The sequence below is a fragment of the Castanea sativa genome, chromosome 12, assembly GCF_040712315.1.
Source record: "Castanea sativa cultivar Marrone di Chiusa Pesio chromosome 12, ASM4071231v1".
Lineage (NCBI taxonomy): Eukaryota > Viridiplantae > Streptophyta > Magnoliopsida > Fagales > Fagaceae > Castanea > Castanea sativa.
In genome coordinates, this window is record NC_134024.1 from 19,661,663 (window position 1) to 19,681,046 (window position 19,384).

General features: G+C 32.2%; 1 protein-coding gene across 1 annotated transcript; it reads right to left on the bottom strand.

Annotated features, from left to right (window-relative positions):
- Positions 1-6,178: 6,178 nt before the first annotated feature.
- Positions 6,179-7,099, bottom strand: LOC142619609 (LOB domain-containing protein 29-like). Its single transcript, XM_075792766.1, has 2 exons — positions 6,791-7,099; positions 6,179-6,677 (listed from the first exon to the last, which is right to left on the bottom strand). Exons 1-2 carry the CDS (start codon positions 7,067-7,069, stop codon positions 6,207-6,209), a joined length of 750 nt encoding a protein of 249 aa, XP_075648881.1. The 5' UTR covers positions 7,070-7,099; the 3' UTR covers positions 6,179-6,206.
- Positions 7,100-19,384: the final 12,285 nt, after the last annotated feature.

Below are 19,384 nucleotides of genomic sequence, written 5' to 3' on the forward strand. Positions count from 1 at the left end.
TATATTTTCAAAATTTACCCATTTTAATAAATGAAAGTGAATCTATATATAAATAGCGTGAATGCACAAACAGTGATTTGCTACAGTGTGTTTGGTTTGTTCAACCCGCACTGTTCATCAGCCTTTCTTTCTTTTTTCTTTGATGGTTTTGTTTTTGCTTTTTTGTCTTTTATTTTAAATATTTATTATTTAAATGTACATATACAGTTACACCGACTTAAAAAATTATTATAATATTTTCACAATTTTTTGACAATCTACACTGTTCATTAGCCTTTTTTTTTTTTTTTTTTTTTTTTCACAATATGCCTAGTTTTTTTACAATATTTTCACAATTATTGAAATGTCAATTTTTTAAAGATCAAAATAAAATATTAAAATAAGAGACTGAGAATTACTACCATCTAAAACTCAAAATATGTGAAGAAAATTTTTGGGATGTTAAAATTTAGTGGGAGTACTTTAGACATTACACAATAAATATTTTAAGAATTATAAGTTTTCATTACGGTTTAACTGAGAGAATAATAATATGACATATTTGCTATTTCCAAAATATTAAGGAAAAAATTGCTTGATTTTAAAGTTTAAGGAGTAATGCTATGTCCATAACATTTTCACAACAAATTTTATGTGGCAAGAAATTTTTGGTGGGTAAAAGAGTGATATCAGTAGCGGGCTTTGTTTAAAACCAATAACAACTTGTCATTTAGAAATTGTTCTAAAAATATTATGGATATAACATTTATCTCAAATAAAATAAAAAATATCTATTCGGATCCTAAAAATGAAAGTATTGTGATATTTTGTTGTATTCTTAGACTTCTTTTTTAGTATATAGTTAAATTGGGTAAGCCAAAATTCATGGTTTCACACACAATATTGTGTAGTCTTTTTGTTTGTTTTTTTTTTAATGCATAATTTTAAAACCAGTAATAATTTTTCATCTAAGATTTGTTGTGAAAATGCTGTGGACGTAAAAAATAAAATAATAAAATATCAAACTGAGACACACCACAGCTGGAAATAAAAAATATTGCGAAAATGTTGTGACATTTTGTTGTGTTCTTAGGATTCTTTTTTGTGTGACATTTTGTTGTGTTCCTAGGCTTCTTTTTTTGTTTAGTCAAATTTGGTGAGCCAAAATTCACTGTTTTAGGCGCAATTTTCTTCAATTGGCTTTTTATTTGTTTTTTTAATGCACGGTTAATAGTGGTTAGCTCAATTTAAAACCAATAACAATTTACCACCTAAGATTTATTATGAAAATATTGTGAACGTAATATTACTCTAAAATAAAATAATAAAATATCAGATTAGAATCCACCATAGCTATTGTAAAAATATTGTGAAATTTTGTTGTGTTCCTAGACTTCTTTTTTGGTTTAGTCAATTTGTTGAACCAAAATTCATTATTTTATGCATAGTTTTTTTAGGTTGATTTTTTTAACACATTGTGTCAAGTTTTTTTATTTTTATTTTATTATTATAAAAAGAAAAACACATTGTTTTACACACACACACACATACACACAAATTGACGAAGTAGCACTTTCCTCTTTTATGTTTGGGGTAGTTTCATTCCTCTCTAAACTAAAGTTGAATAATTCCCTCCTTTATATATATATATATATATATATATATTGTAAATGAGCATATACTCCTAAAATATTTTATTATGCAATGTCTAAAATACTCTTACTAAATTTTAATGTCCCAAAAAATTTCTTATTTTGAATATTATCTGGTAGACTGGTAGTCATGCTTAGAAAGTTAGAATGATGATATATGGTATTCTATTTGTTATCTAGAGAATACTAATTTATTAGGTTTAAATCTTCTAGACTTATAATCTATATATCTATATATCTATATATATAATAATAGGTAAAGTTGAGAGAAAATCCAATTAGATTTCAAATTGGAATTAAATTAGAGTCTAATTTTACACCATGTGTCCTATCTAGTCTAAATTTTTAAATTTTTCTACCAAGTGAATGAATTCAATGTAAAAATTGAATTTCAATTAAAGTTTAATTTTGTGCCATGTGTCCCATTTAATCTAATTTTTTTTTAAAAAATTTTTGTATCAAATGAGTTAATTTAGTGTAAAAAACGAGGAGTCCAATATAAGTAAACCATAAAAATATAATTTTTGAATGATTTTATATTTATGAGCCTTTATTTTTTATAACTAAAAACAATTCAAGTTTATAAGTCATATATATATATATATGTATGTATGTATGTATGTATGTATGTATGTATTAATAGCCAAAACTAAGAGAAAATTCAATTAAATTCTAAACTGGAGTCTAATTTTGCGCCATGTGTCTCATCTAATTTTTAAATTTATGTGTCAAGTGAATTATTAGGTACAAAAATTAAAGAGTCTAAATTCAATTAGTTTCTAAATTGAATTTTAATTGGAGTTCAATTTTGCGCATGTGTTCAATCTAATTTTTTAATTTTTGTGGCAAGTAAATTATTGAATGCTAAAACAGAAGAATCTAGATCTAATTAGATTCTAAATTATATATATATATATATATATATATATATATACACACACATATATATATATATATATATATATATATATATATATATATATATATATATAATTGAAATTGTTTTTAAATGTATTCGTGCATATGCACAGTGTTACACACTATTTTTATCTAATAGAAACTTTGATGATAGATGTCTTTTGTTATTTTGTTCTTTTTTTTTTCTTTCTTTTCCCACTTAAAAGAGTGTTCATTAAAAATAAGTAAGCTATAGTTAGACTCATAAAATAAGATGATAAAGAATGAAGTATGAATAACAATTTTTTTTTTGAGAAGGATGAATAATAAAATCTTCATTGTAGATGGTTGCAAGTATATAATTTGATGAAGATCTTCAAAAAAATTGTAGCATATATCATCATTCATTGCAAAAATTTAAATATTGTGGAAAGATTATGACATTCATTATAAATCTTTGTAACATTTTTTGGTGAGTAGATATTACATTTAGTAAATAGGTTATAAGAAATTGTCATAGTAAATAGATATTTAAATAGCTATTTTAAAGTTAAGTACATGATTTCATACTTCTTCAACAAAAAAAGAAAAAATTATATTAATTTTCTCACGAAAGGGCAGCACGTGCCTTGCACGTGCAATCCACACTAGTCTATATATAAAATGCCCCAATGCGCAAATAGTGTCTCTTTGGTTTGTTCAAGTGGCACTGTAGCTACAGTAGCTACAATGTTTTTATTTTTTATTTTTTTTTATTCAGTCGTCTGTTTGTACTTTTTTTCTTTAAATATTTATATGAATTGGCATATATATATATATATATTGTTATATTGACACAATAAATTTTACAATATTTTCACAATTATTAAGGTGTCAATTTCTTATAAGTCGAAATAAAATAATAAAATATGAGATTGTGACTAACCACAAATAAAAATAAATGTTTTGTGAAAATGTTGTAACACTTATTATTATCACAATATTTTTACAATTTTTGAGGTATAAGTTTCTTATAGATCAAATAAAAAAAATGCTAAGTTCACAACATTTTCACATTAATTTCACAACAAATCATAGGTAAGCTACTATTGATGAATAAAAAAGTGATATCAGTCGTGGGTCTATTTTAAAATCAGTAACAACTTGCCAACTAGAATTTTTTATGAAAATATTATAGAGATAGCATTTCTATAAAATAAATAATAATATATCAGAATGAAACTTAAAATGGTTGAAAATAAAGGTATTGTGAAAATATTGCGACAGTTTGTTGTGTTTTTAGACTTTTTTTTTAGTTTAGTCAAATTTGGTGAGCCAAAATTCATTGTTTCATGCACAATGTTCTTTTGTTGATTTTTTAATGCATAGTTTAAAGTGGTTGTCCCAATTAAAACCAATTACAATGTATCATCTAGGATTTGTTATGAAAATGTTGTGGATGTAACATTACTCTAAAATAAAATTATAAAATATCATATCAGGACCCACCATAGCTAAAATAAAAGTATTGAAAAAAAATGTTGTGACATTTATGGCATTTCTGACTTTTTTCTTTAGCCAATTTGTTGAGCCAAAATTCATAGTTTTACTAACACTTTTCTTGGGCTGAACATTTTTTTTAACACATTGTTTAAAGTAAGAAACACATAGTTTTACCAACAAAAAAGAATTATAGAAAAAAGTATTTTCTCCCTTTATGTTTGGAGTAGTTTCATCCCCTCCAATTTTAAAGCTGAATGATTTCCTCCTTTATATTTTGTAGATGAGTATATAGTTTCTACTATTATTCTCTTAGTTAAACCCTAACAAAATCTTATGATTCCTAGAATATTTCATTGTGCAATAACTAAAATGCCTCATTAAATTTTAATGTCCCAAAATTTTTCATGTATTTTAAGTTTTATATGTTAGTCATACTTAGAAAGTAAAAATGATGATGTATGGTATTCTATTTGTTACTTAGAGAACACTAATTTATTATTGGTTTAAATCTTCTAGATTTATAATTTTATCTAATAAATACTTTAATGACATATGTCGTTTGTTATTTTGTTCTTTTTTTATTTGTTTTCTTTCTTAAAAAGGTGTTTATTAAAAATTAAGTAAGCTAAGCATTGTAGTTAGGCTCATAAAATAAAATGATAAAGAAGGAAATATGAATAATAAAATATTCATTACAAACAGTTGTAGGTATTTAATTTGATGAAAAGTTTCAGTTGTAGCATATGTCATCATTTATTGCAAAAATTTAAATATTGTGACAATGCTTTATCAAAACTTAGTTGTTAATTGTTGAAAGATACTGACATTTGTTATCATTCTTAGTAGATTTTTTTTTTTTTTTTGTGAGTAGATATTGTCTTTAGTAAATAGGTTCTATGAAATGAAAAAGTATCTTGTATCAAATGAGACCACGTCATCTATATCAAAATTCAACAAACAAAAGACATGTGTGCAAAAATAACTACCCACTAACACGTCTTTCAATTGTTAGTAGGTTAATTATTTTTTGCTGACATGTCTCATATTGATTAGATTTTGATACCGCTGACATGGTATCATTTGATACAAAATACCTTTTCCTAAAAAATTACCATACTAAATAGATAGTTATATGTTAAGTGATTATTCTCAATTTAAATACATGGTTTGATATTATTTTTTTAAAAAATTCTATCTTAAAATTTCTCACTTAAGGGCAGCACATTGCACGTGCAACCCTTACTAGTCTAGTAAATGTGTAAAATTTTATCTTGGTGTGCAGTAGTCTATTAAATGGATAAATCACATATCAGTTATCATTGTTGGTTGTTGCCGAGTTTAAACATCATTAAAGCATGAAGATGTTTAGAAAGGGAACCACGCAATTTATTAGTGTCTTTTGCAGTAATTGAATTTCATCTGATTTGGAAAGTCTTATTAATCTAGTGAACTTTACCATTTCAATTTAGTTAATTGAAGTATACCGACTGGTTTAGGAGGTGAATTTCCATGTTGCCAAGTTCTGATGTGCCATGCATTGGTTTAATAATAGGGAAATAGCCTCCTCCACCTCCCACTGATTGACATTATCACATGGTAGAGAACACCCACTTACCTTGCAAATGCAGTATCTTAAGATCAGAACTGACCTGAATTTACTTGGTAGCCTAGTTGCAAATGTCACTCAAAAAGCTAAGAAAGTTATTTATTTAACTGTTTGTTTATTCCAATACATGGAAAGGCTGACACAAGACAAAGTTTGCAAATGTCAGGCCCAACAACTAACAGAAAAATTCTCTACAGATTTCTATAAAATATACTTCCATATGTGCAAAACAGAAAATTTCTGTCTTACCCAATTAGTATATTTAACTTAAAAGTATTACTCACTTCCCTTATACCAAACAAGGTCTGCAAAATCAACTTCTAAGGTTTATGAAGGGAAAGTATCAAACTAGCAAAATTTATTAAGTCTAAATTTTAGGGTCTTTACTAGCTAGGTCCATAAACAAAGCAAATTTGCTCAAACATAAAGCAGATCTTCAGTTTTGTCAAATAAGTACACTATTGTTCTACTCATATATTCCAAGATTACACTAGATTAAACAAAACAATCATAGGCTGGATTTTAGGGTTTCCAATTGTATGAACATTTCTAGGGTTTCTAGCTTATTTATGGAAACAAAAGTGCATGTTTCAAAGTATGGTGCAGCAATTCAAAATTGACAAATCTGTCACGCCAAGTCCCATATCTTCGATCATATAGCCGAAGGCCGCTGACTGAAGGTCATCAGTTTCTTGGAGAGACCATTGCTTGTTGTATATATTCATGTCTAGAGAAGACATGGAATGAGAAGCCTCTTCATAGCTGCAGCCATATGAAGCATAGATTTCTTCAGGGATGTTTGAATTTCCATTGTTCCCCATAGAGTTTAACATGGACATGTTCTCTTGGTATGGCATTGTTGAGGCATTATTGTTGATGTTTGGATTGAATTGTTGCATCATGTTTGAAATTTCTAACTGAAACCAACTTTGAACATCTTGTGGATGAGAAGGGTTTCCATAGTACTTTTCATTAGGGTTTGCACTAGCAGAGCCATTGAGAAAGCTTTGAGCTGCTTGTAATTCTTTAAGAGATGCTAGTTGAGCTTGTAGATTGACAACCTTCAGAGAACAAAGAAAAATACCATGGATTGAGTCAGGACCAAGAAAAAACAAATTAATTAGGGTTTGAATACTCGAATGAGAGAGAAAGGAAAAAAGGGTACTAAATAAACCTGCTGTTGGAGAGCTAAAACATGTGAAACACAGCCATAAATAGGATCTTGAAGCCTAGCTTGAGCTTCATATGAGATTGTGACCGCGGCTTCACTACGATCACTCACTGGGAGGTGAGCAAGAAGCTTTGATACATTGCTTGCACCAAAAACGTTGTGAATGGTAGCAAAATGGGTGGCTCCCTGTTCATGACAGAAATAAGGAGCAAAAACACAACCCCTTACACATTTCCTTCTCAAGAACTTGCAAGCTCCACAAGGAGAACCAGAACCTGTCATCTTAATTATCTTTTGGGGTTTAATTTTGATATTGCTTGTTGGGTTTCTTAGCTTTGTGCCAGGCATTATCACCATGTTTATAAATACCAGAGGAAGAGGGGGGGTGGATTATATTATAATGAATAATTAATTACATTAGGTTCCCTTAATGGCCTACAGTTTTCATTATTGTTTTATATAAAACTGGATGTCACCCGGGTGAGATCGTATGGAGGGGGGGCCCTCCATACCAAATTCTTATGCTTTTATTTGAGATTCCATTCATCATTCTTATAGGACAAAAGAGCTTTCTTTTCTAGTTTTCTTGATGATTAAATATATTATAGCTCATTTTCTGAATGTATTAATTGGTCCCAAATGCGATAACTACAACTACATTTACAGATTGGTATGGGCCCCCCTCCATACCAAATTTAGTTAGAAAGATGTTTGTTACATTTAAATATTGTTACACAATTAAAACAATCACCACCATAAATTGAACTCTGTGTAAACTTCTTTATTAGTCTGTGTGATGCAGAGTAATACCCACTATTAGATGTATCACCTGGAAGCAATCTCTCCAGTGGAAAAAGATTATTCATATTACTTCTTTGAACTTGTGTTGTATGCTCAGCCTACAAATTTGAGACATACATCATGCTTTTTAGCTTGAAAGACATACATCATGTCAGATGGAAATGGGTAGGACTCATAAATTGAGAACTGATATTGTTAGGTTCTAAAACCTTAGAGACTAATGTATTAGAATTTCAATATGTAATGTGTTGGTAAACCATGATCAAAGTATAGAGTGTAGGTTTAGGCTTGCTCAAAGTATGTTTAATTGTAAAATTGAAATCGAGTGATTGCATAAATTATTGTACAAAATTTGCAAAGCTTGATCGATCGATTGAGAATCGTGCTGATTTAATTTTCTGCAGAATTTCTAATCCAGCCCTAGCTACGTTTTAGAAGTCTTTGATGTGCTGTGTGTTGAATCTATTGTGAGATCTAGAGGTCTTTACCTTCATACACACTTAAGGTTATCAAGATCAAGATTCATGTCAAAAACTTGGTGATTACTTCAGTTGCTGCTTAAAGAACTTAAAGAAGATCTGAACCTTTGAGTGGAGTCTCAAAGTCACAAGTAGGAGAACTTGTAGTTGCAGCAGATCAAGGAAAGAAGTAGTCCATGGACTCGGAGCTGTCATGTGGTCGTGCTAGTAAGTTTTCTACACGAGGTAGCAATAGGATGTTAGTGGTCTAAGTCTTATTGTACAAATTTCAATTCTTTCTTAGTGGATCAGTATTTTACCTTGAGAATAGCTAGGTTAAATTCTCCTTAAGTTTTTTTTACCGGTTTGGTTTTCCTAGGTTATCAAATCTTTGTGTTCTTTACTTTCCACATTATATTTATTTTACACATACCTGTTTAACCTAGTTTTAATTAACAAACTTATTAATCAATTTGGCTTAATATTAGGTTAAACATATTGTGTTAAGGGGTCTAAAACTTTACAGATATAACCGAGTTATTTGCCATAGGACGTCTTAAGTCCAACCTATATTACCTGACTCCATTTACTCATCTAAAACACTTCACATGAATCACATTACAATTGAATTTATGTACCTTTAAATGTAACATCATTTAGGTTTTTGATTGTCATACTTGTTATAGTTTGAGACTTTTATTTTGGATGGAATCTAGTTTTTTTTTTGGGTGGCGATACACTATTTATGAAAACCTTGGGTGATTTTCCAACTCCCTAGTGAAAAATGTTGTAAGTACTTGGATTTTTTTCCCCAATAGGAGGTAAAAACTTGGCATTGAACCTTAATTATGTGCTTAAATCTACTTAAATTGGTAACAACAAATGGCAGGCTCTTATGGAGGATGGGTGTTTAATTAGAATATAATCCAGGATGATCAAAGATGAGAATTATCTTGGGAAGGATATTAGATTTCATTTGTACTTATGATGGATATGGAATATCCAAATTTAGATATTGTTAGTCTTCCATCACATTTGTCAATACCAGTAACTTCGCAGGGCAATTGAAAATCTTATGGTTAAAATATTAACTTCAAAAAAATACATTTTTTTAATATGGTAAAAATAATAATTTCATTAAAGAATTGAAAGAATAATGTCAGATATCAGAAAATCTAAATATTTTAACTTCATAAGAACCTATTGCTGAACTACTCTACAGTTGGAATAAGGTCAGAGATCCCTATAACATATGTTTCATACATTAGTTACCAATTAAGGAGATTCAGGGGGTGTTTGGTACATGTGTTTGAAAACATGTGTTTTATTATTTGAAAACATGTGTGGAAATGCGTGTGGGTAAAAAAATGTATGAAAATATGTGTAATGTTGTTTAAAAATTGAAAATTTGTGTTTGAGTGGGTGTACCAAACACCCCCTTAGTTTTTGCAAAAAAAATTGGAGATTTAGTTAAGCTAACTTTATTATGAGATCTGAAAGCTAATAACTAATAGTCAAATCAGTTTAAGAGTCAATATTGTGGATCAACCTAGAAACAAATGGGGCTGTTTGGTAGTGTATTTTGAACAACAATTTTCAATGTTTAAACAATAATACACGTATTTTCACACATTTCTTCATCCAATTATTTTCAAAAAATATAAACAACATTACAAGAACAACATTACCAAATGAGTCCTAAAACTTATACATCATTTTATCTAGAATACATTTTCTGTAAGGACCCTACCCTAAAGTCTAGCTGCTATGGTCCTCCTAGAAGTAGACTTTATTCTTCTGAAATCTCTAGGTCATGGGAACCCAAATCCAATAGTGGATTTTATTAGAGATGCGAAATTTATTATAAGCCTGATATCTATCTTCCCTACTGGTATAGTACTACTGTGGTCCAATTGTCCAAAGTTGAAATTGGGTTTAGGCCAATATGTGAAAAGTTTGAAGTATTTAATAGGCAAATCCGAACCCAATTAAGCTCATGGCCCAGGCAACTTTATTTATTAAGATGTATTTAATGCTCTATGATATAATATTTTTTATATATTTTTCAAAGAATGAGTTTAAATATGTATAAATATTAAGAAATTAAATTAATCTCAATTACAAGGAATTTATGCATACAGACCAATATATTATTAGCAAATGTATTTTTTGCCTTTTGTTTGATAAAGATTTATATTGCAAAGTATGGCAATCTTGTCCATCTATGAATTTAAGGGTTAGATTTTTTTTTTTAATGAAAAAAAAGGGTAGAAGAGAGCAATTAAAAGTGGTTTCTCTACTTTTTCTCCCAAAAAAAAAAAGTGGTTTCTCTAACTAGGGGTGACCACTGACCATAATAACAAGGTTTAGTGAGCCATAACTATCCTAACCCCACTAAGGTATCACTAAATACTAAACCAATATTTCACCAATAATTTATAGGTGCTTCCTTTGTAGAAGTCAGACTCAGGAGGACATAATATCCTCTAACTATTTGGGAGTAAGGCTACTGACCATTAAACCACCACCCCTTGGGTCAAGAGTGCATGGGAGAATTGCCCTTCAGGATTGGTGATAGGTAGGTATAATTTGTATTAATATTATTGATATTCCCTTTGTGGATCAAGCCAGGAATTTTCCAAAATATATAATTCACGTTTATTGATAGAAAATTTCATTTTGTTTATATTTTTACTTTTTCATGTTGGGTTTTGTGGAGCTTAGTTGCATTTGATCTTGATAGGCCAAAACTTTTTGACCCCTTTGGTAAAATTAATCAATTAATTAATTAAATTAATTAATTAGATTCAATTACATGCAATAAGTGTGGTAGCACAAACAAATAATCAACTAAGTTAAATGCAGCGGGAAATAAATTTGAAACATGTGATTTGTTTACGAATGGAGACAACCATTGAGGCAAAACCCCACTGGGTGAATTTAAGGTCACCACTCCCGAGAATCCACTATTATCAATCACAAGTAGTTATAAGTATAAGGAATCTTACCAAACCCTTTGGCCTATCTCGAAATACCAACCTACAGTTGAACCCTTACCGCAATACCTAATTGGATTTGTATTGTAGCGGTAATCTATCCATTCAATACTCGAATTTCAGTACGTGACTAACCAATAATACACGGATCCCAGTACGTGACTAACTCCACAACAACCCTTTGATTGTTGTAGTTGATTTGCAGCAGCTTCACATAGAAATACTAATAAGATCTTCAATGTTGGTGCAATAGACTTTGCTTGGTTATAGAACCCAAAGGTGTACAAGAAATGCAGCAAGAACTCTTTCTTTTGTAGGAGGAGGCTAGGGTTTCAAAAAGAAAACCTTATGAAGCTCTCTAGGTTTTGGTTTTTCTTTTTCCACCTCCTTTAAATAGGAGCTTAATGGCTCTCCTATTCCAAACAGGTTTACACAAACCTTGGGCTTTCTTAGTCCAATAAGAATTATACAAACCCACAAACCTTGGGTTTTCCTAGTCCTATAAGGATTATACAAACCCATAAACAAATAGTCTTTTAGAATAAAAACATTGCTAGCTATAGTCTGAATCCCGTAAGCTTGATAGATCGAAACATGTGTCGAGCTTTGATGAATATCGACAAATCAAGCATTTGTCGAGGAGGTATTGAGACCCGCAGATTGCACTTTTCTTAAGCAATTCTTGAGTAATATTCATGTCTTCAATGTAACCACTTATAATGATCATTTTGAACCTACTTAGATTTACCCAAATACAAGTAAAGTGCATTTTGTCAAAGGATATGCCAATTACATAAAAATATATCCCTTACAGATTCGTCTCATGACCCAACTCGAAATAATATTATTACAGTTTTTAATGGGAGATTTTTTGAGGCTTAGTCCATTGTGAATCTTGTGTGCAAGATATAAAAACTGTTATTTTGAAGATTAAGGTTTTGATGTTGTTTTTTAGAGAGAAAAACTGTATTGCCGCACTCTGTATTTTTCCTTAAGAATAGTGAAATCCCTGCAACTCCGTGGACGTAGGCAAATTGTCAAACCATGTAAATACTATCTTGTGTGTGATTATTTTTTCTTTGGAGTATATTTTTCCCTATTTTTGCATCTCACAAGTCTGGGAATTTCGTACAAATTCCCATCAATTGGTATCAGAGCCTAGGGTTAGGTTTGAGTGGGAGCAATGGCAGAGGAAACAGAAAAGACGTCTAGAATAGAAAAATTCGATGGCATAGACTTTGAATCCTAGAGGATGCAAATCAAGGACTATCTCTATGGGAAGAAGTTGCACCTGCCGCTTTTAGGGGAGAAACTTTCAACTTTGAAAGATGATGAATGGACTCTTCTTGACAAACAGGTACTGGGAGTTATCAAACTAACTCTGTCAAGGTCTGTTGCACACAATGTCGTGAAGGAGAAGACCATGGCAGATCTGATGAAGGCTTTGTTTGGTATGTATGAAAAGCCATCAGCAAACAACAAGGTGCATCTAATAAAGAGACTATTCAATTTGAAGATGGCAGGGAATGCATCAGTAGCACAACATCTGAATGAATTTAACACCATCACAAATCAACTATCCTCTGTAGAAATTTGATGATGAGATCCGTGCACTGATTGTTTTGGCTTCATTGCCAAACAGTTGGGAGGCTATGAGAATAGCAGTGAGCAATTCTATTAGAAAAGAAAAGCTGAAGTACAATGACATATGAGATCTAGTTCTGGCTGAGGAGATTTGCAGAAGAGATGTAGGTGAAACCTCAGGGTCTGGTTCTGCCCGAAACCTCAGGGTCTGGTTCTACCTTAAACCTTGAGACAATAGGTAGAGGTAATGACAGAAATTCAAATTGAGGCAGATCAAAATCCAGAAATTCCAATCGGAACAGAAGTAAATCTAGATCTGGCCAATTGGTATAATGTTGGAACTATGGCAAAGCTGACCACTTTAAGAGGCACTGCAAAAGTCCTAAGAAGAAGAATGATGATGATTTTGCTAATGCTGTAACAGATGAGGTACAGGATGCACTGCTTCTTGCAGTAGACAATCCACTTGATGATTGGGTTTTGGACTTAGGAGCTTCGTTTCATACCACTTCACAGCAAGAAATCATACAGAATTATGTTGAAGGTGATTTTTGTAAGGTGTATTTGGCCGATGGAGAAGCCTTGGATGTTGTAGGTATGGGAGACGTTTGGATTATATTGCCCAATGAGTCTATCTGGTTATTGCAGAAGGTTCGACATATTCCTGACTGGAGGAGGAATCTGATTTCTGTAGGACAACTTGATGATGAAGGGCATGCAATACTGTTTATTGGTGGTACCTAGAAGGTTACAAAGGGAGCCATGGTATGGGCTCGTGGAAGGAAAATTGGTACTCTGTATATGACCTCAAGTCTAAGGGACACAATTGCAATTGCTAAAGCAAGTACTGATGCAAGTATATGGCATCGCAGACTTGGTCACATGAGTAAGAAAGGAATGAAGATGCTACTGTCAAAAGGAAAACTACCAGAACTGAATTCTATAAATCTTGACATATGTGAAAGTTGCATCTTAGGAAAGTATAAAAGGGTGAGCTTCTTGAAAACTGGTAGGATACCAAAGGCTGGAAAATTGGAGTTAGTACACATTGATTTGTGGGGGCCTTCTTTGGTTGCATCCCTTGGAGGTTTAAGGTACTACATTATTTTCATTGATGACTCAAGTAGAAAGGTAGGAGTTTATTTTTTGAAAAATAAATCTGATGTATTTGAGACCTTTAAGAAGTGGAAGGCCATGATTGAGACAGAAACAGATTTGAAAGTAAAATGTCTGAGGTTAAACAATGGAGAAGAGTACATAGATGGAGGGTTCAATGAGTATTGTGTTGCACATGGAATTAGAATGGAGAAGACCATTCCTGGGACACCACAGCAAAATGGTGTGGCTGAGGGCATGAACAGAACTCTTAATGAGCGTGCTAGGAGTATGAGGTTGCATGCTCGATTACCAAAAACTTTCTAGGCTGATGCTGTTAGTACTGCAACTTACCTGATAAACCAAGGATCATCAGTTCCCATGGAGTTCAAAATTCCTGAAGAGGTTTGCAGTAGTAAAGAGGTAAAGTTTTCCCATTTAAAATTTTTTTGTTGTATTTCTTATGTTCATATTGATTCTGATGCTCGTAGTAAACTTGATGCAAAATCTAAAATATGTTTTTTTATTGGCTATGGTGATGAGAAATTTGGCTATCGATTTTGGGATGAACAAAATCGAAAAATCATTAGATGCAGAAATGTTATATTTAATGAACAAGTTATATACAAGGACAGATCAACTGTAGTGCCTTATGTTACAGAGATAGATCAAAAGAAATATGAGTTTGTCAACTTAGATGAATTGACTGAAAATATTGTCTAGAAAGGGGGTGAAGAAGAAAAGGAGAATGTAAATTCACAAGTAGATCAGAGTACACCTGTAGCTAAAGTCCGTAGATCTTCCAGGATCATTAGACCTCCACAACGTTATTCACCCGCTCTAAATTATCTCCTGTTGACTGATAGTGGTGAGCCAGAGTGTTATGATGAAGCCTTGCAAGATGAAAATTCAAGCAAGTGGGAGTTAGCCAAGAAGGATGAGATGAATTCTTTGTTGGGGAATCGAACATGGGAACTAACTGAATTGCCAGAAGGAAAAAAAGCTTTGCACAACAAGTGGGTATACAGAATAAAGAATGAGCATGATGGTAGCAAACGCTACAAGGCCAGATTAGTTGTCAAAGGGTTCCAGCAGAAGAAGGGCATTGACTACTCAGAAATATTTTCTCTAGTTATGAAAATGTCAACAATTAGACTGGTATTGGGAATGGTGGCTACAGAGAATCTACATCTTGAGCAGTTAGATGTGAAGACATCATTCCTTCATGGTGACTTGGAGGAAGACATTTACTTGAGTTAGCCATAAGGGTTTTGTTGTTCAGAGACAAGAGAGTCTGGTCTACAAACTGAGAAAGAGCTTGTATGGTCTAAAACAAGCTCCAAGACAGTGGTACAAGAAATTTGATAGCTTTATGAATAGAACTAGTTTCTAGAGATGTGAAGCTGATCACTGTTGCTATGTTAAGTTCTTTGACAACTCTTATATCATTTTACTGTTGTATGTGGATGATATGCTCATTACAGGGTCTAGCACTGAGGAGATTAATAATCTGAAGAAGCAATTATCAAAACAGTTTGCAGTGAAGGATTTAGGAGCTACAAAACAAATCCTTGGTATGAGAATCATTAGAGACAAGGCTAATGGTACATTGAAGCTTTCTCAGGCAGAATATGTAAAGAAGATTCTCAGCAGGTTCAACATGAATGAAACTAAACCAGTGAGCACACCCTTGGGTAGACATTTCAGACTAAGTAAAGAATAGTCACGGAAGACAAAAGAAGAAAGGGACCATACGAGCAAGGTGCCCTATGCCTCAGCTATTGACAGCTTGATGTATGCTATGGTGTGTACAAGGCCAAACATTGCACAAACAAAACTTCCTTGTATTTTCTAATTCCTTAAAAAAAAGGATACCCACCCTTTTATATAGTTGAACCAATGACATTATCCTCCACTCTCTACTTATAAGAGGAGTTTTTTATTTTTCTAATTAGAGGAGAAGTTATTTAATTCAAATTCATTGGCTGTTATTTCTTATGAAATAAGAGCATTCTCATCAAAGATGGTATAAATCCTAAATGCTATTTTTAGCAATTGAAACCACAAAATACACGCTACATCAAGAGTAGTATATGTAAATTTTTTAGCAACTTAGCTACAGTAGACTGTCAAAGATGATAGCCTACTGTAGCTTAAGTCTTATAAAAATAATAATATTTTATTAACCTTTCAATTAAAATATCATTTCTCTCACTCACTTTTTTCTCTCTTTTCTTCTTTGGTTCACTGGACTCTCTCTCCGTTCCTCTCTCGTCTCTCTCTCCCTTGTCATCTCGTTCTGCTTCCGAGATGGGCATTGCCTCATTATTTTGGTTCTGAGATGGAACCTGTCTCGTTTTGTCTCTCTCTCTCTCTCAGCCAAATCTTTCATCTCTCCCGATTTGCCATTGTGGGTATGCGATTTGTGAGGTGGGTTGGTGATTTGTGATGTTTGTGGGTTGGGTTGTAGGTTTTGTGGGTTGTGGTGGAGGTTGTGGATTGTGAAGGTTATGGGTTGTGGTGAGTTGTGGTGGAGGTTATGGGTCTTGTGGGTTGTGGATTGTGGAGGTTTTGGGTTGTGGCGGAGGTTGTGGCTTGTTTTATGGGTTTTGTGGTTGTAGGTGTGGTTAGATCAGGACTGGGTTGTAGAATCAAGTCTGGGATGTGGGTGGGTTTTGGCAGCCTTGGGTGGTTTTGCTAGTTCTGGGTGTGAGTTGATTAGGGTGGCTTTAGGTTGTGTGTGGGTTGATTGATTCAGTGGTTGGTTGTAGTGGTTTGTTGTGGTTTGTGCCATGGATTAAGGCCATGGGTTGTGCCTTGTGGCCATGGGTTGCTGGGTGTTAAGGCCGTGCTTGTGGGTGAGGGTGGTGACATTGAGTGGGCGGTGTCTGGTGGTGGCCATGAGGGGTGGGTTGGTTGTTTTTACTTGGAGAAGAGAGACACACAGAAAGAGAGATAGATATGTCTCATAGAGAATAAAAATAAATTATAAATAATAAATAAATAATATTTTAATGAAGTGGTAAGAAAAATAAAACTTTTGATGTTAGGTGTATTATAAAGTGAAGTGTTAAAATTGATAAAGTAGTGTTTTGAGATGCTAAATGTTATATTTTTTTACAAGTTTGATGGGAATGCTCTATGGTAGTAATTTTTTGACAATAGAGTTTGTTAGGCCAAATAGGCCCAAGCACATTATAGCTAGATTTATTGTACCAATATAACTGTAGTACATTGTATTATTGTACCTTTTGTATTGTACAATGGTACTTCTGTACTATTGCCCTACGTCGATAGGCTTACATAATGAATAGCTTTTTTCATCATTCAATACACAATTTTACCATTCAATTGGCACATTCATACATACAAAGTGTTTGAGAGGTTTAGAGGATAAATGGTTCGAACTAAGGGATTAGCAGTATATTTTAATTATCTCTAAATAAATACACAATTTTCTTCAATTCTTACATGGTATTAGAGCTGGGGTTCTAAGAATCTTTCTTCCTCTTTTCTGGTGCCTTCTATTCATCATTCTAGCACTATTCTCTCAAAACTTCAGCCTTCCATAAATTGTTTTGGGTGATCAACTACAACCTAAGAAAGATGAACTATAATGCTCCATTTGTTTCACTGTAAAATACTTTACGAAAACATTTTCAATACTTTATTGTGTTTATTTCTTTGTAAAATTTGGTCAAACTTGAAAACATTTTCAATATTTTATTTGTGTTTATTTCATTGTAAAATTTGGTCAAATTCTAAAATATTTTCATTATTTTATTAGTGTTTATTCCAGTGAAGAGTAACCTTTGAATCTTAATACTTTTTATAAAGGAGACTAAGTAATATTGCTGAACTTCGTTTTTACTCAAATCTTGTTTGTTTGGTTTAATATTCTATTCATTCATGGTTTCTATTTTTAAAAAAGTTGAGGATTGGAAGGTAGGGCTGTGCAAAAAAACCACATATCCTGCCAACCTGCCTAACTCGCACTAACCCGACCCAACCTATGCGGGTCATTAAGTAAGGCTGGTTAGTTGGGCATGTTAGATTATTTAGCGGGTTGAGATATTAATAACACGCCACAACCTGACCCTCCCACCTACACACACACACACACACACACACACACACACACACACACACATTGTCATCTTGCAAACTTTATCTCATATATGCACCCACTTTATTTCTCTTATCTCTTTCTCTTTCTTTTTATTTTTTTCATTTTCACATTTCTCTACCCTAATAAACTCTAGCCACTCTCTCTAAGATTTTGTTATTATTCGTATTTTATGTACACGTCTAATTTTAGATTTTGATGAGATGTTTTTCTTTTTAGTGTGATAATATTTGTCAATCTAATAAAAAATAATGTAGTATTTGTAATTATTTTTAATAAAAATTGTAATTTTTTTTTCTTTAAGGGAGAAAACAATTATCTAAATTAATTAAAATAATTTTATTTAGTCAATTCAATTTATCAACTTGATCAAATCACCGAGTTGAAACCGTTAAGATTTTCAACCATCCTGCCGATTTATAGATTGGTGGGTCAGTGGCGGATTGTAATTTTCTCAACGTGTTATTGAAAGGTTGGTTAAAAATATTGCCCTCTATCTACCTCACCCAACCCGTACACACCCCTAATAGAAGGGAAATAAGTAAGCAGAGCGAACCACAACCTTTTATTTGATTTGTTCATAAGATCATGCCTAATACTACAAAAATATGATTGTGACCTAGACTGCCCATTAACTATCCTCTTCCTACCCTTCTCTACCTGTGCACCAAAAAAAAAAAAAAAAAGAAATAACAAAAGGGAAAAGGAATAATTCTCACCGGTCATAATTATCTTCAAAATGGTACTTAGTATAGATAGCAAATATTATTAAGAAAATTAGATAGAAAATATTTTTTTCCTTTCTTCTCTCATTTTCAGTTTAAGTCTTTTATGTCCAAAGTTGATTTATTGTAGTCTTTGGTTAATCTTAAACATCAACTTAACAACAGAGAGAAGTAGGGGGAACCTTCTAATCCTCTGATAAAGATGAAATTCAAATTGTGATATGAGATATGTAGTTTAACCAAGTGTAAGGCGTAAAATAAAAGTGAGTATATGGGATACTACATTGAAGATACCTTTGTTGCTAATATAAGAAAATTTAACCTAAACAAAGGTATTTGCTAGAAGTTTAACCTCATCTACAAGATAACCATATGAAGCAAAAGAAATCTCATCGCTTAACAGCGATTTGATGACTATTTTAGAATCACCCTCAAGATAGAAAAGAGGCTGGGTTCCTAAGAAAAGAGTAAAGCTCTAAATGCACCATTGCTTTAACTTCATCTACTGTTTGAGGAAGAGCAACCCTATCAGACATGGAGGGAAAAATGGGCTTTTGCCTTTATTTTTTAGAGGCGAAAATACACTTTTGGTTCCTATATTTTGAGTTGATTCTCATTTTGGTCTCTAAATTGATTTTGCTACTAATGTAGCCCTAAAAATAGAAAATCGATTCTATTTTGGTCCCTGCCATCAACCCACTAATGGAAACCTCCTACATGGTAGACGGAGTACTATGCTTGCTGACATGGCCATTAAAATATTATTAAAAATAATTATTTGGCATTTTTAAATGCCACGTCAGCATTTTAAT

Coding starts and splice junctions, on each gene's coding strand:
- LOC142619609 (XM_075792766.1), bottom strand. CDS start 7,069: ATGACAGGTTCTGGTTCTCCTTGTGGAGCTTGCAAGTTCTTGAGAAGG. Junction 6,678..6,790: donor TTTTAGCTCTCCAACAGCAG/GTTTATTTAGTA, acceptor TGTTCTCTGAAG/GTTGTCAATCTACAAGCTCA.